Below are 15,221 nucleotides of genomic sequence, written 5' to 3' on the forward strand. Positions count from 1 at the left end.
AACTGAATTGCTACTGAAAATCAGCCGCTTCAGTGTTCCAAAGAAAACATCCACCAAATTCCTTCAGTATTAATCCAGAATTACTCCCATGAGCGCCGCTGATGATACACTTAGAAATTCAGTTTATTTTACAGTTGAAAGGCTTTGTGTTTGCTCAGCAGGAAAATGGCGAGTGAGGTAGAGACAGAGAGAGGGAGTGAGAGAGGAGAGAGAGAGAGCGAGGAAGAGAGAGAGACAGAAAGCGACAGAGAGGACTTTTACATCAGCGCGTGTTCGCCAGCTTTCTGTGCTCATGCTACGTCACAGCAGTGCCGCAAGCGATCTGGGATTTTTTTTTCTGATCGGATAAAATTGTGTCAATAGCAGCATTTAGAGCTCCTTATTTCATTGATATGCATCAATCATTAGTTAATAGCACAGTCTATGTTCCCAGCTGTATTTTATCAGTGGGTTTTCTTTTCTTTTAAAGAAAGCGCTCAGTTTGTTGTTGTTTTATGTGGTGTAAATGGCTAAAAATCACGTTTTTTTTATTTTCAGTATAACAAGTGAATTGGACTACATGAAGGCTGTACATATGTGGAATGGGCTTAAACCTCGCCTTCACCTCTCTCTCTTTGAGTTGCAGCTTCTCCTGTGTGTTCCGTAGCTGCTCTTCCACCTGAGAGTCTTTTTGCATGGTGAGTTGGGTCTGTGTGTCCTCCACCACAAAGTCCTCACTCTCTTTGCTGCCATCTAGCAATTAAATATTCACTCACATACTGCACACATATGGTACATACAAAATGTTCCACCAAGCTGTTTTTTGAATACTTTAGACCAGTGGTGTCCAAAGGATTTCAGAAAGGGCCAAAAGGGTGCAGGTTTTCTTTGCAGCCAGGTGATCAGACTTCAGCAGGTGATTTCACCGATGAACTCATCCCATCTACTCAAAGTGACGTTAATCAGTGAAATCACCTGCTGGAGTCAGTGGCTGCAAAGAAAACCTGCACCCTCTCAGCCCTTTCTGGAATACTTTGGACACCACTGCTTTAGACATTGTGAGTATGTGGTACTGTGTCAGATTTATGCTTGAGTTGACCAACGTTTCTGACCTCTAAAGTTCTGGATTTGGTCTCTTAAAATCTGATTATCCTCTTCGAGGAGGAAAATGGTGTATTGTAGTGCCTTCTTCTCTTGTTTTAATGATGAAAGCGCCTCCCTCAGCTCTGCCCCTCTGGCTTGTGTCATCTGTAAACAAATATAGGTTAAAAAAAAAGATCATTTACGTGAGATGATAGGAGCATCATCTCACACAGCCTGTCATATGTCACAGTACCTCCATTTGGCTGTGCAGCTGCTGCAACTGCTCCAGGCTGATGTTTTGATTCTTTTTGAGCTGTCCAGTGGTCATCTTCTGCTCCTCATACAGACTCTGCCACCTCAGTGTCTCTGCCTGTGCACAGATTAGAGCCTCCTGGTGGCAAACAAATAGTGTCTTGATGATTCAAGAGCAACATATTCAGCAGGGTTACTTATGTGGCAGCAGAAAGCACAAATAAGTCAACATGATGGTTGTTTCTGTTTGCATGAAAAGCTCTGAGGTTTAACCTGCAGCGTCTCTGCCTTGCTGAGCGCCTCCATTTTCTCCTGTGTCGCCTTCTGCAGAGCAACCAGGGCCTTCTCCTCATACATCAGCTTCTGCTTCTCCATCTGCACGGCCAGTTTCTTCACTCCATCTTTAGAAAACTTCTAAAAGAGCACAGTGTGGCTTACGCTCAGTAGGTGCGATGCAGAGCACTCTGCAGAATGAAACAAGTTGCTCTCTGTTTCTTCTTTGTTAACAGTGTCAACAGGCTGCAGCTGCTCCTACCTGTAGACACACTTGCAGCTGCGCCTCCAGCGCATTGATCTTGTTTCTCAGCAGATCTTCACTGCAGCGAGCCTGTGTGGGTTACAAAGGAAATGACTAACTTGCCAGTCTGCAGGCTGCGAATTAATGGTTTATGCAAAACAAAAATCTGTGGCAGCCTCCACTCTGTGCACACTGGTGCACAAAGAGATGTTCCAGCTTCTGTGGCATTTAAGGTGGACTATAATACCAGCAGGTATGCAACACTCTTAGTAAATAACATACGACCTCTGATCAGAAAAAGTTGTAAGGTATGGAAAAAAAAAGAAAAGAAAAAAGGCAGTGATCCTTACATTTACTTTGACTTTTACTTTGACTCCACCAGGGCTACACCTTGTCACCAATCCTGTTTGTGATATTCATGGACAAGATATCGAGGCGTAATCGGGGGGGGGAGGGTTTCCAATTTGGTGGGCTCAGGGTCTCATCACTGCTTTTTGCAGATGATGTGGTTCTGTTGGCTTCATCAGCCTGTGACCGCCAACACTCAGTGGATCAGTTCGCAGCTGAGTATGAAGCGGCTGGGATGAGGATCAGCACCTCGAAATCTGAGGCCAAGGTTCTCAGCAGGAAACTAATGGATTGCCTATTACAGGTAGGGAATACGGTCTTGCCCCAGGTGAAGGAGTCCAAGCACTCGGGGTCTTGTTCACGAGTGAGGGGACAATGGAGCGTGAGATTGGCTGGAGAATCTGTGCAGCAGGGGTGGTGTTGCATTCGCTGTACTGTACTGTTGTGATGAAAAAGGAGCTGAGCTCAAAGGCAAAGCTCTCAATCTACTGGTCTTCGTTCCTACTCTCACTTATGGTCATGAGGGTTGGGTCATGACCAAAAGAACTAGATTGCGGGTACAAGCGGCCGAAATTGGCTTCCTTGGGAGGGTGGCTGGTGTCTCCCTTAGAGATAGGGTGAGAAGCTCGGTCATCTGTGAAGAGCTCGGAGTAGAGCCACTGCTCCTTCATGTTGAAAGGAGCCAGCTGAGGTGGTTCGGGCATCTGGTAAGGATGCTTCTTGGGCGCCTCACTAGGGAGGTGTTCCAGGTACATCCATCTGGGAGGAGACCCTGGGGAAGACCCAGGACTAGGTGGAGAGATTATATCTGCACACTGGCCTGGGAACGCCTCGGGATTCTCCAGTCAGAGGTCGTCAATGTGACCCGGTGTTCTGTCGAGATGAGGTGCACCGTCGAGATGAGGTGCATGGCACCTCCGCTCGACAGATAAGTCTGTCGAGTGGAGGTGCGTCGTCGAGATGAGGTTCCTCGCGTAACTGCATATGTGTGCACTGAAAAAATTACTTTGATGAAGTTTGGTTATTTTGATGGGCAAGTAAATTTATAAATTGTTCATCCGAATGTAGTAATATATAAAATCTACTCACTATAAAACGATAAGTATTTTTAACCTGGAGTTAGCTTATTTCGACAGGCAAAATATACATATACATACATTTATGCTCCTAACATAAAATACAGAAAATGTTTTACTTACTAGGCTATAAATACCCTGAATACACTTAATAAAAAAAAACTTTGATGGAAAAAACAAACAAAAAAAACAACAACAAAATGCCCATGTGCAGTTACACGTTGAGCGAGTTACATCATCTCCGCATGTGCAGTTGCATGAGGAACCTCATCTTGATGGGTGACGTCTTCAAGTCCAGGGTAGAGCGATGTGTGCATGCGCACGCATGCGCAGTAGCGTGACTCACCTCATCTCGACAGACACCGGGAAAGGGAAGTCTGGGGTCCCCTGCTAGAGCTGTTGCCCCACAACCCGATCCAAGATAAGCGGTTGAAGATGAGTGAGTGATGAAAGTGAGTGCAGACCGTGTGAATGCAAGATATTTAATGCTTTGTCTGATTGACTTTATTTAATTTGTTAATATGCAATGTTAATAGGTATTTAAGGCCTGCAACACATTCCAACGCTAGCATATTTATCACTTTGTAATGTTGCCAATCTTTCTCACAATATTTGATAAGACAGTGAGTGACATTGAGGATATCAAGCAATGAAGCATCTCAGGTGTTATTTTTTTTTTGGTCACATTCTTCCTGCAAACATGTCGTAAGGTGTGCAACAGTACACGATAGTCATTGTTTAATTTTTCATTTAAAAATTTTCCACACGTTCTCTATTGGGGACACGTTAGGACTGCAGGCAAGCCAGTTCAGTATCCGTACCCTCTTCCTCTGCAGCCATGCCTTTGTAATGTGTACAGAATGTGGTTTTGTATTGTCTACCTGAAAAGGGGGGCAGTATGGTGGCTTAGTGGTTATGTTGCCTCACAGCAAGAAAGTCATGGGATCGATTCCCACCTGTGGCCTTTCTGTGTGGCGTTTGCATGTTCTCCCCATGTTTGTGTGGGTTCCCTCCAGGTGCTCCAGCTTCCTCCCAAAGACATGCAGGCTAGGTGGACTGGAAATTTTAAATTGTCCGTAGGTGTGAATATGTTTGTTTGTCTACATGTGGCCCTGCGACAGACTGGCATCCTGTCCAGGGTGTACCCCACCTCATGCCCTCTGAGGGTTGTGATAGATTCCAGCTCCTCCATGACCCTTAATTGGAGTAAGCAGTTGAAGATTAGTGAGTGAGCAGAAAAATGCATAGACTTCACTGGAGAAAATGTCTTCTTGAAGGCAGCATGTTGCTCTAAAATCTCAATGTACTTTTCTGCATTGATGCAATAAGTTCATAAATATAAGTTTAGAAACTAAAACGCATTTTCTGATCTGTTGATTTAATATAACTCAGGCATCTACAGAAACCTAATCTACAACCTTTCTGATTTTTCCTGGTTGAGATATTTTTGGCATTTTATTTGATGAACCCAAGACACAGTGAAGGGATGCACACAAGCAATGCATTTGGCATGTAGACATGGTCAAGAGGAGCACTGTGGGTGTGCAAAGAATGGGCCAAAGAAGAAACTCCTCTGAGCAAAAATGCCTTGTTGGGGGCAGAGGATAGAGCAGAGGTGAAAGTAACCTGGAACACAGCGGTATGCCATACCAGGAAGAGATATACAGTCCTCTACAGCCAGCACGCAGGGGTACGCCCTCGAACAGCAGCGTTCACCCCTGCAGCATCAAGTGCCGTGTTTGGCATAAAAAACAAGTTTAAAAGACAAAAAAATAAAAGATGACAGGTTGAATCTGCACCCCCGCTGAGGAAGAGGGGACTGTGGAGGGTGAAAAGGGGGCCATCTGCATTCTGGACTCCAAATACGCACATGCTGATGCACACACACACACACACACACACACACACACACACACACACACACACACACACACACACACACACACACACACATACACACAGATCGGCTCCCACTGGAGTGGAGCGCACGATCGGAGTTAACACACATTTCGGGGAAAACTGTGGTGCTGACCAAACTGGCCGGTGTGGCTGTTTTTGTTTTATTTTTATTTTTTTATTATTTTTGCGGGGAAGCGCTGCATAAAAGCAGAGCCGCGTTTTGGATTCGAGAGCACAAAGAGCACCGTGTTTGGTTGTTTGCAGTGGTTGGTGGCGGTGATGCTTGCATAGTTGTTTTTTATTTAAATTTTCCTAAAATTTGACACAATTGTGTAGCTATAAATGACTGTTGTCCACCCTTCCCTGTTGGCCAATCGGATATCTGCACCAAATTTCAGCAGCAGTTTTACCAGCTCCAGGTTTCCGTCAAAGATGGACTGGTGGAGCGCCATCTGTCCTTCTGGTCTGAAGGAGTTAATGTTAAAATTGTCATGTTCTGCAGCAACGAGTGCAGCTCCTTGGTGTTGCCTTTCTTTACCGCTTCTTGGAAAACACTCTGCGGCGTAGAACATGTTGACACGTCCGCCTGGCTCATGATTGCAGCTCAGCTGGAAGGTGTTGGACAAAGTAATCCTGCCTGCTCCCTAAAGCTGATAATACAAGCAAAGCACTGTGAACCTCGCTCTATGGTACAGGGAGTACCAAACAGGAAGTGCCAAATTTTGAGTCCACAGTGAAACAGGAAATGTCAAATGTCAAACACTTCTTGGATCGACACTTCCTGGATTGACAGACGAGAGCCCGTGGAATCTCGTGGGAACTCAGTGGCAAGGTCACACTGAAACAGGAAGTGCCAAATTTTGAGTCCATAGTGAAGCAGGAAATGTCAAATGTCAAACACTTCCTGGCATAGGTGGAGCTACAGCGGAAGCCAGGGTTGCACTGGACTCCCCTGAAATCTGATTGGACACAGATGATTGACATGTCACAGCACCACATGTCTAGTTGAAAAGAGCTGCATTTTAAAATGAATCATATTGACTGCTAGGTTCCTCTTGTCCAGTAGTTGGTGCTGTGTACCACAAAAAGTTCTAATCCACCTTAGTAGAAGAAGAAAAATGTTTGCCTCAGATTTGAACTAAACATGTCCTTTGAACCGTGGACTAATAATGACACCAAAGTTATACTGCTGAAAAAAACGACCGTATTTTATACCAGAAATGAGGTCCAGGTTGTTAAAAGCAGCATTTCTCCTTTAATTTGGGTTGCCTTATATGTACATGTTTTTCCAGTGATATTTAAATGAGCAGGCAGCTGTTGATTAAATAACCTCTTAATTTTGCTGTCTGAGTGACACACCAGTTACACAAATTTAGATAAATAAATCTAAAGTTATCTTCCTTAAACTCAAACTGAGAGCAAATCTCTACAACTTGATAAAAATGAATTAATAATGCAAAATCCAGCTTCCTGATGAAGTGGTGTAGAGGAGGATTTTCTTACAAAAGAAGACCCGATAGTTCAGCTACAATTTTCCAGAAAGTACATTTGAGATGAAAGCCTAGATTTGATGTTTTGTATTTCTTCATAATTGAAGAAATAAAGTCCAAGACATATTCAGTGACTTGGAAATGTTCATGTTTCCATCCCCTGACTTGTCTGAAGAAAACTGGCAATACAACTGATTATTATTTATAGGTTTTATCAAGTTTTAGAGATTTGCTTTCAGTTTGAGTTTGAGAAAGATAATTTTAGAAATTTTTATTCTTTATATTTTTTGTATTTCTTGTATTTAAAATGGCATAAACAAATTAAAATGTGTGAAATTCCAAGTGTTCCAATATTTTTGGAGGGCACAGTATCCTAACCTTATGATGAGTGCAAAATGAGTGTGGTATTATTCCTGTTGTTGTTTAACAATGTTTAATTTTCACTGTTGCTGCACTTTGTGTGAAATCAAATCCTAGTCATATCGTATATTATATTGATATGACAATATTGAGATACAATAATTTGGCTCTATTGTACAGCCCAACTGTCAACTAGCTGAAAACTTTGAATATTAATTTACATCTACATTTTAAAATGCTTATTGTGGCAGGGGGTTAAGAGGGCTGTAATTAGGGGGGTCTGGGGGTGGAGCTACCCCCCCCCCCCCCCAGAAGCTGAAAGGCAAAAAAAGAAAAATGTTTAAAAAGGTGGGGGGGGGAGTCTGGGGGGTGCTCTTGCTCCCCAGAAGCTGAAAGGTTTTAACCATGCTAATGCTCCCCTGAAGCATTTGTTCAAAAAACAGTTTGAAGGACCTAAATGACATGGTGAGACACTGCAGAGCTTCCCTCGTTCATGTCTGCGACATACACAAATGAATAGTCTTCCCCTGTCGAGTGTCTCTGCTGTCAGTATTACTTCTTGCAAGTATCTAATCTTACTTTCACCCCTGGGATAGAGCAGAATGGTCAGACTGGTTAGTATTAATAGAAATGCACCAGTCACTCAAATGACCACTCTTAACCACTGAGGACTGAAACACAGAGCAAGTGTCACATTTGAGTCACACCTGCATTGTGTTTTGATTTTCATTTAGCCGCCTGTGTTAACAGATGAAACCTTGCAGACCTCAGTATGACAGACTTGTGATGCGTCATATGCACTGCACCTTTCTAGAGAATAGACCTGCAGCTTTTTTTTTCACACAACTAAAATAGCCAAAAAAAAAAAAAAAAAAAAAAAAGATCTGTGGACAGTCATCTTCTCATCATGTTGACAACATTCAGTCATTAACGCCTTTTGCTGAACTTTCAGTGACTGAAAACAACGTCAAAGCCATGATAAATGTAAACACAATTTTTTTCAAACCATTTTAGTGCCTGAAAAAAGTCACATGACTGCTGTCCGGTGACTTTTTGGTCTTCATTTTTCTGAATGTTTCTAATCCACGTGAAGTTCTGTGACCCAGAGTGTCTGAATTATGAAAATAACCAAACAAAATGTTGATAGTGAGTCTATATGTATTTATATGTTTAAGCGTTTATAAAACGTTCAACATGATGTGTGAATTCAGGTCGGCGCTGTCAGGTGGAGGGCCATATCAGCTAGAAACAAAACAAAAGAAAACCACACACACTAAACTGCTGCGTGACACTCACATGTCCGATATGACACAGCTGTGAGGTTTCCAGTGTATTTCAGCGATCAGGTGTGCAAAAGAGCACCCCTAATCAATACGTTGAACCCTGACCACAACACCACCATGACTATCTGGCAGGTCCTGGGGGTATAGTCTTGTTGTGTCTTGGACACACTTAAGTTGTGATCACACAAGATGCTACTGCAATCATTTCAAATTGTATTAAGGAAGTTTTACATATCCTCTTTCTGTGCTCCTGCACTCTTTCTTTGTCTGCCTGGCATCTTGAAGGCCATCCTATGCATTCTTGAATATTGGTGTCAAGCCAGGGTTCAGGACCAGCTGCCATGCTACTTTTATCTCAAATTGTGTGGCATCGTGGACATTCTTGTTCCCTCGTAGCTACATTTCATGCAGTCTTACAAGATTCTTGATGGTATTGTGCTCAATCAAGATGGTTCTTGGATTAACTGGGGTGACTCATCTTCTACATCATAATAAGGTCATGGTGTTGTGTTGTGAGTTGAATCTTATGGAGAACATGGTCAAGATTCACTATTATATTTTTGATGTAGTATGGGTAGATAATGGGTAGTACGAGGTCTGTCAATAAAGTAACGGTCCTTTTTATTTTTTCAAAAAACTATATGGATTTCATTCATATGTTTTTACGTCAGACATGCTTGAACCCTCGTGCGCATGCGTGAGTTTTTCCACGCCTGTCGGTGACGTCATTCGCCTGTGAGCACGCCTTGGGAAGGAGTGGTTCTGCCCCCTCGTCGGATTTTCATTGTCTGGAAATGGCGGAATGAAAAGGACTTTTTTCCATCAGAATTTTTTTAGAAGCTGTTAGAGACTGGCACCTGGAAACCATTCGAAAAATTTATCTGGCTTTCGGTGAAAATTTTACGGGCTTCACAGAGAATAAGGACTGTTAGTACAGCTTTAAGGACCCCTTTAAGGACGCTCGGCGTGCCGCGCTCCGAGCTGCGACGACGCGGCACAAGCCACCGGACCGTTTCTGAGCTGATGGCTCTGTGGATACGAGACCATCGTGTGCTCTTTCTCTGGTTATCACAAGAGCTGGACATCAGCCATTTTCCGGTAGATTTCACTTTTAACAAGAGATTTTGTCATGGAAAGTCGTGCGGAGGCTTCGCGCGTAAAGACCGATTCGCTTTGGAAGCGAGACAAAGGAACACCTCCGTTTCGGCGTGTCAGAGGACAAGTTTGGACATGTCCAGCTCTCCACAATTTCTCTGATACTTACTGAACTGGTAAGCATTGAAAGCCGAGATAGGCATTTCCCAACTTGTCCCATGACACGCCGAAACGGAGGTGTTCCTTTGTCTCGCTTCCAAAGCGAATCGGTCGTGACGCGCGAATCTCTTGTTAAAAGTGAAATCTGCCAGAAAATGGCTGATGTCCAGCTCTTGTGATAACCAGAGAAAGAGCACACGACGGTCTCGTATCCACAGAGCCATCCGTTTAGAAATGGTCCGGTGGCTTGTGCCGCGTCGTCGCAGCTCGGAGCGTGGAGCACCGAGCGTCCTTAAAGGGGTCCTTAAAGCTGTAGTAACAGACCTTATTCTGTGTGAAGCCTGTAAAATTTTCACCGAAAGCCAGATAAATTTTTCGAATGGTTTCCAGGTGCCAGTCTCTAACAGCTTCTGAAAAAATTCTGATGGAAAAAAAATCCTTTTCATTCCGCCATTTCCGGACAATGAAAATCCGATGAGGGGGCGGGACCACTCCTTCCCAAGGCGTGCTCACAGGCGAATGATGTAACCGACAGGCGTGGAAAAACTCACACATGCGCAAGAGGGTTCAAGCATGTCTGACGTAAAAACATATGAATGAAATCCATATAGTTTTTGAAAAAAATAAAAAGGACCGTTACTTTATTGACAGACCTTGTATATCTAGTATTGGTAGTATGGGAAGATAATGGGCAGTTACAGATGATATTGTGTATGTAGGAACAGGAGATTTATTTGACAACTTCTCTACAGAATGCCACAGTCATCTGAGTTCAACTCTGACAATTTCTTCCAGACCAAAGTTTGTGCAAGTTGTTGGCTTTGATATCCAGTTTTTCCACATTTTATGTTGCAGCCTCATTACAAAATAGATTAAATAATTTTTCCTTCAATATTCTACACACAATACCCCATAATGACAATGTAACAAAAAATTGCCTAAAGATGGGTGCAGCAAACTTGTGCTTGTGGCATCATATTCATGAAGACTTTTGGCTGTAATTGCTGCCAAATGTGCATCAACAGAGTACTGAGCAAAGGGTTTGAATACTTATGTACATGCGATTTCTTTTTTTTTGTTTGTTATGAATTTGCAAAAATTTCACAAAAACCTTTTTCATGTTGTCATTATGGGGTGTTGTGAGTAGAATTTCAAGAGGAAAAAATTAATTTGCTCCATTTTGGAATATGTCTGTAACATAACAAAATATGGAAAGAGTGAAGTGCTGTGAATACTTTCCAGATGCACTGTATCAAGCACAAAATATGACCATAAGTGAATTTAGAGACAGTACTCAGAGATGAAAAGCAAGTAGCATAAAAAATTGAACATCTCCAGATGTTCAAAGCCAAACTGAAAAAAAGGGGAACATCAACATTTCTCCTTCATTCACTAACAGGAGTGCAGCCAATCGAGACCGAAGAGAAATGAATGAAGATGCATCACTGCACCAGTAACATACAGACTGATGTGCCCTTCCTGTTGACATATGAAAGTTTGCGCTCATCCTGTGCATTGGCAGCTGAAGCAGGAAGCTACAAACCACAGGTTGTGTGAGCCTTCCTGAGAAAAGAAAAAAGAAAGAAAAAAAAAAAAACAGCCAGAATGTCACATTTAACAATGTGAGGTGAATGTCAGAACCAATTTACCACTACCACTAAATAGTTAATATATTAAGATGTTTTTAAAAAAGATTTTGCAACTTGTGAAAGAAGCAGCGGTGGCCTTGGTCGTCACCAGACCTACACTTTGAAAATGAAAGAAACTGAGAAATTCTTTTCAAGCTTCATGGAACTTCAAATTCAAGCTACATGTAACTTCAAAATTTAAGTGATACTTTCACAGTGTTGGCAAAACACACAATGACAGCCTTTCTATTCAGTGATGTTCTGCAGTAAGTGGCATTCCATCCAGCCTCTCACAATAACTGTCATTTAAATCATCATAGTGCTCAAGTCCTGCTAAATACTGGCATTTCGTTTTGTCAAATCCATTATGGCCGTAATGTTTGTGTCTTATAAGGTTTATAAAGCTCTCTGTCTCATTCTGTGACAGATATTTTAGAACGTGACTCTTTCTGTATATCATGTGACCTATCAATTCAATTTATTTATTACTTCATTTCATTTATTTTCATTTATATAGCGCCAAATCACAACAAAAGCTGCCTCAAGGCACTTCACACAAGTAAGTGAACCTTACCAACCCCTAGACCAAGCACACAGGAGACAGTGGTAAGGGAAAAACTCCCTCTGATGATTTGAGGAAGAAACCTCAAGCAGACCACACTCAAAGGGGTGACCCTCTGCTTAGGCCATTCTAACAGTTACAAGGTTTTGCAAAGTTTTACAAAGCTGAAGAAACAGAAAACAGGAAATCAAACAAAATAATAATATAAAGAAGATGAGAAGTCCATGGAGGCCAAGTATAGTGCCAAATCACAACAGAGTCACCCCAAGGCACTTCTCATGGGTAAGGTCTAACCTCGCCAACCCATAATTGTGTAAACGTGCTTCCATTGCAGTTTTGTAAAATATGGGTTCTGACAGACTGCCTGAAAAACTATCTTAAGTAGGGATTGGTATTGATAAGATTTTATCGATATTGATGCCATTATCAATTCTGCTTATCGATCCGATACCTTATCGATACCTCTTGTGAATTTTGTACTAAAAGTAGACTTTACAGGTTTTCTATGTATTTCATTGAGTCTTAAAGTAAATAAATATGAAATCGGTCACTGTATCCTTGATCTCTGGACATAAATAAAAATAAACAAAATGGTGTTTCGCTTTGAAGTTATTAATTCTCACTCGACTCTATCATTCTAACTTGACTCGGCAGAGAGCCACGCAGCGTTTGGAGCTGTGTGAACAGAGTGGAGGACGATTCTCGTTTCTTTCTCGCATCAAGACAGGAGTCCCAGTTAGTAACTTTAATCCGCACAAAAGTGACTCACGATTGACATGTTCAGGGATGAAATGTTGGGAAAGTGTAGTGACACGGACCCACAACAGGGGGCGTAAATGAACACTTTACTGTTGTGAATGAGCACAACCACAACACAGAGGAATGTGAAAATTTGCAAACAGTCAATTACAAGGGTGACGTGTGGGCAGGCTCGAGGATAGAAGACGTCTGTCCTGAAATGAACCGGAACCACACGATTTCCTCCGCCACCGAACCCGGAGAATACTGGAGCCGCCAAGTCCCGAGTCCCCAGGTGGCCACCGTCTTCGAAGGTCGGATCTGGTACTGCTGGCAAGGAGCAGAGACAATAAGATATGGGTGTGTGCACACCCAATAACAACAATGATGGAGAGTCCACCTCCACCTCTAACACACACTCGTGCAGCTCCTGTCTCAGCACTTATCTGGTGGGGTAGTAAAGCGAAGCTGTCGCCGGTCACGCCAATCTCCAGATAATACTCCGCAGGAAAACAGCTGCAACAACGAGTTCACTAAACAAAGTTAATATGACAAAGATCAAGGCTGAGAACGTTACCTTAATGGTTCGACGATATCTCGGCAATGAGGTGGAGATGACGTCCGGGTTTTATGGAGTGAGTTGATGAAGCATGGATGGGTGACAGCTGTCAAGAGATAATGAGTGACAGCTGTCACCCCCGGCTGTGTCCGTGGCGGCAGCGCCCTCTCGTGCCTGAAGCCCGCACTTCAGGCAGGGCGCCCTCTGGTGGTGGGCCAGCAGTACCTCCTCTTCTGGCGGCCCACACAACATGAAAGTGGTGGAAAAAGAAGCTGAAACCCAAAATTACCCCCCAACACCACCTGCACAAACATGTTTGAATTCTAGAAGCGCTGAAATGCAATCTGGGACTATTCTAGACAATAAACTGACATGAGTGCAGCATCCATTTAGGTGAGAAAAAAACAACAACTTTCTTTATTCAAATTCATTCCAGTAGTATTCTGCTCTTACTCGGATGCAGCAATTTTCAAGTTTGGCAGATAGTTCTGGAGGAAATCACTGAAGAAATTAACAAACTGAAAATATGGTTTGACCGAAATAGTCATTAAACTTAAATAAGACGGATGAAATGGAGGTGTAAGAGTCACTAGGTGTTCACAGGAAACATTTATTTCTGTATGTATGTATGTATTTATTTATTTATTTATTTATTTATGTTCATTGTTAGTTGGTTTTATATTTTTTCTGTTGTGTTTCTATTCAGGTTCTTTTTGCCTCTTTCTCTAAAATTGTATGCTAATAATAATAACTAATAATAACTTGTATAATAACTAATCATTAGATTATTAATACACAAACAAAATAAATTTTAAAAATATTACAATTTGTAATACATTTGACTCTTACGATAACAAACGCTTGACAGCTGCAACTGCTTAATGCTAATTTTACCATTGAAAACGCCATAGACATGCTAACGTGTTAGCATCAGTCCCGTTTTTAAGTTATAAAATACATCCCTCAACTGTTTTAGAAGACCATAACAGGTCGGTTTAACATAAAAAAAAGGTAAATAATACTCACAGCCATATGCTCTTTAGGGTTTTAGCGGGGGAAAATTAAGATAAGCGAAAGAAAAAATCAATCAGTGAAGCAATGATCGAAGCACTGCTTCGATTGGTTCAAGGATCAAAGCAAAGCCGTGCTGCAGAAAAGTTGATTACAGACCCTCTGCAGGGTCTGTAATCAATGTAGAGAAATTAAAATTTTCCTGACAAACACCCCAAAAAACAACGGCCACTCTGAAGGACCGATAAGGGAATCGTTAAGTAAAAAGGTTATTGATGTTGGTGGATCAAATCATTTCTTAACGATATCCGAAAGGAACTGGTTCTCGATACCATCCCTAATCTTAAGCAAGTGTAAACACTTTTTTTGCGATATCTGATACATGTGCTTTCACAAAGCTTATTTTCAAATTACCATTTCAAATGGTCCTATTTGAAGAGTAACTCAAATCTCCCCATGGGGAGGGGGGTACCTGCTTCAGCTACATAAAAAACCCTTTCTACGGGGTAGTGCGGACTTGTAACTGTTATTTGAGTTTCAGAACATAATGGGGAACTGCAGTCTCATTTGAAACTCTGCATGATATTGCAGGATTTGACCAAACAGCATCGCTTCTAACAGAAAAATGGTGTACTGTTTTGTTTTCAGCTGCAATTATCGAACCAGTTGTGAAAAGTGTTTTTTTTTTTTTTGTTTCCAGTGAAGAAGGGAAGACAAGGCAAATGGGAGAGGTCGTGTCAGTAAGTGTTATGCCTACACACTTTGACAGAGTAGCTGTGGTCTCTCACCTGCACAATCTCCTCGACATGTTTGAGCTCTGGGTCATAAAGAATCTGCAACACATGTCCACTTTCCACTGCATCTTGGCTTTTTCTTTGCATTTTCACTTTGTTTGCGATGTAATTTGCCCAAAATCTCAGAGAAAGTGCCATGTTTCTGATGGGGACGTACGAGGGCTGCTCTTTAATTTAACCCCTTTAGCAACCACCCTGAAACGGGTCGACGGTACCCAATAGCTGTAAAATAAGTTTTTGGAAATTTTTTGCCTGCCAGTTCAAATAATCTGAGGTATTAATGCAAAAATAGTTCTTACGATATCAAAATACAGTATGTCTTAACTTGTTTAACCATTAATTACACAGTTCATTTATTTTTCTCCTTAAATCAGTGACAATAACGTCA

The 15,221-nt window shown here is 42.0% G+C and overlaps 1 protein-coding gene across 2 annotated transcripts in view; it reads right to left on the reverse strand.

The window, feature by feature from the left end:
* LOC117512236 (TRAF3-interacting JNK-activating modulator) overlaps positions 1-15,221 on the reverse strand; it is a 33,349-nt gene that overhangs the window by 1,597 nt on the left and 16,531 nt on the right. For both annotated transcript variants that reach the window (XM_034172231.1, XM_034172232.1), the window contains exons 8-12: positions 1,850-1,921; positions 1,588-1,728; positions 1,316-1,453; positions 1,092-1,227; positions 605-732 (exon numbers count right to left, since the gene is read on the reverse strand). In XM_034172231.1, coding sequence (XP_034028122.1) covers positions 605-732; positions 1,092-1,227; positions 1,316-1,453; positions 1,588-1,728; positions 1,850-1,921 — 615 coding nt within the window. The remainder of the gene's footprint in view (positions 1-604; positions 733-1,091; positions 1,228-1,315; positions 1,454-1,587; positions 1,729-1,849; positions 1,922-15,221) is intronic.

Source organism: Thalassophryne amazonica, chromosome 6 (assembly GCF_902500255.1).
Source record: "Thalassophryne amazonica chromosome 6, fThaAma1.1, whole genome shotgun sequence".
NCBI lineage: Eukaryota > Metazoa > Chordata > Actinopteri > Batrachoidiformes > Batrachoididae > Thalassophryne > Thalassophryne amazonica.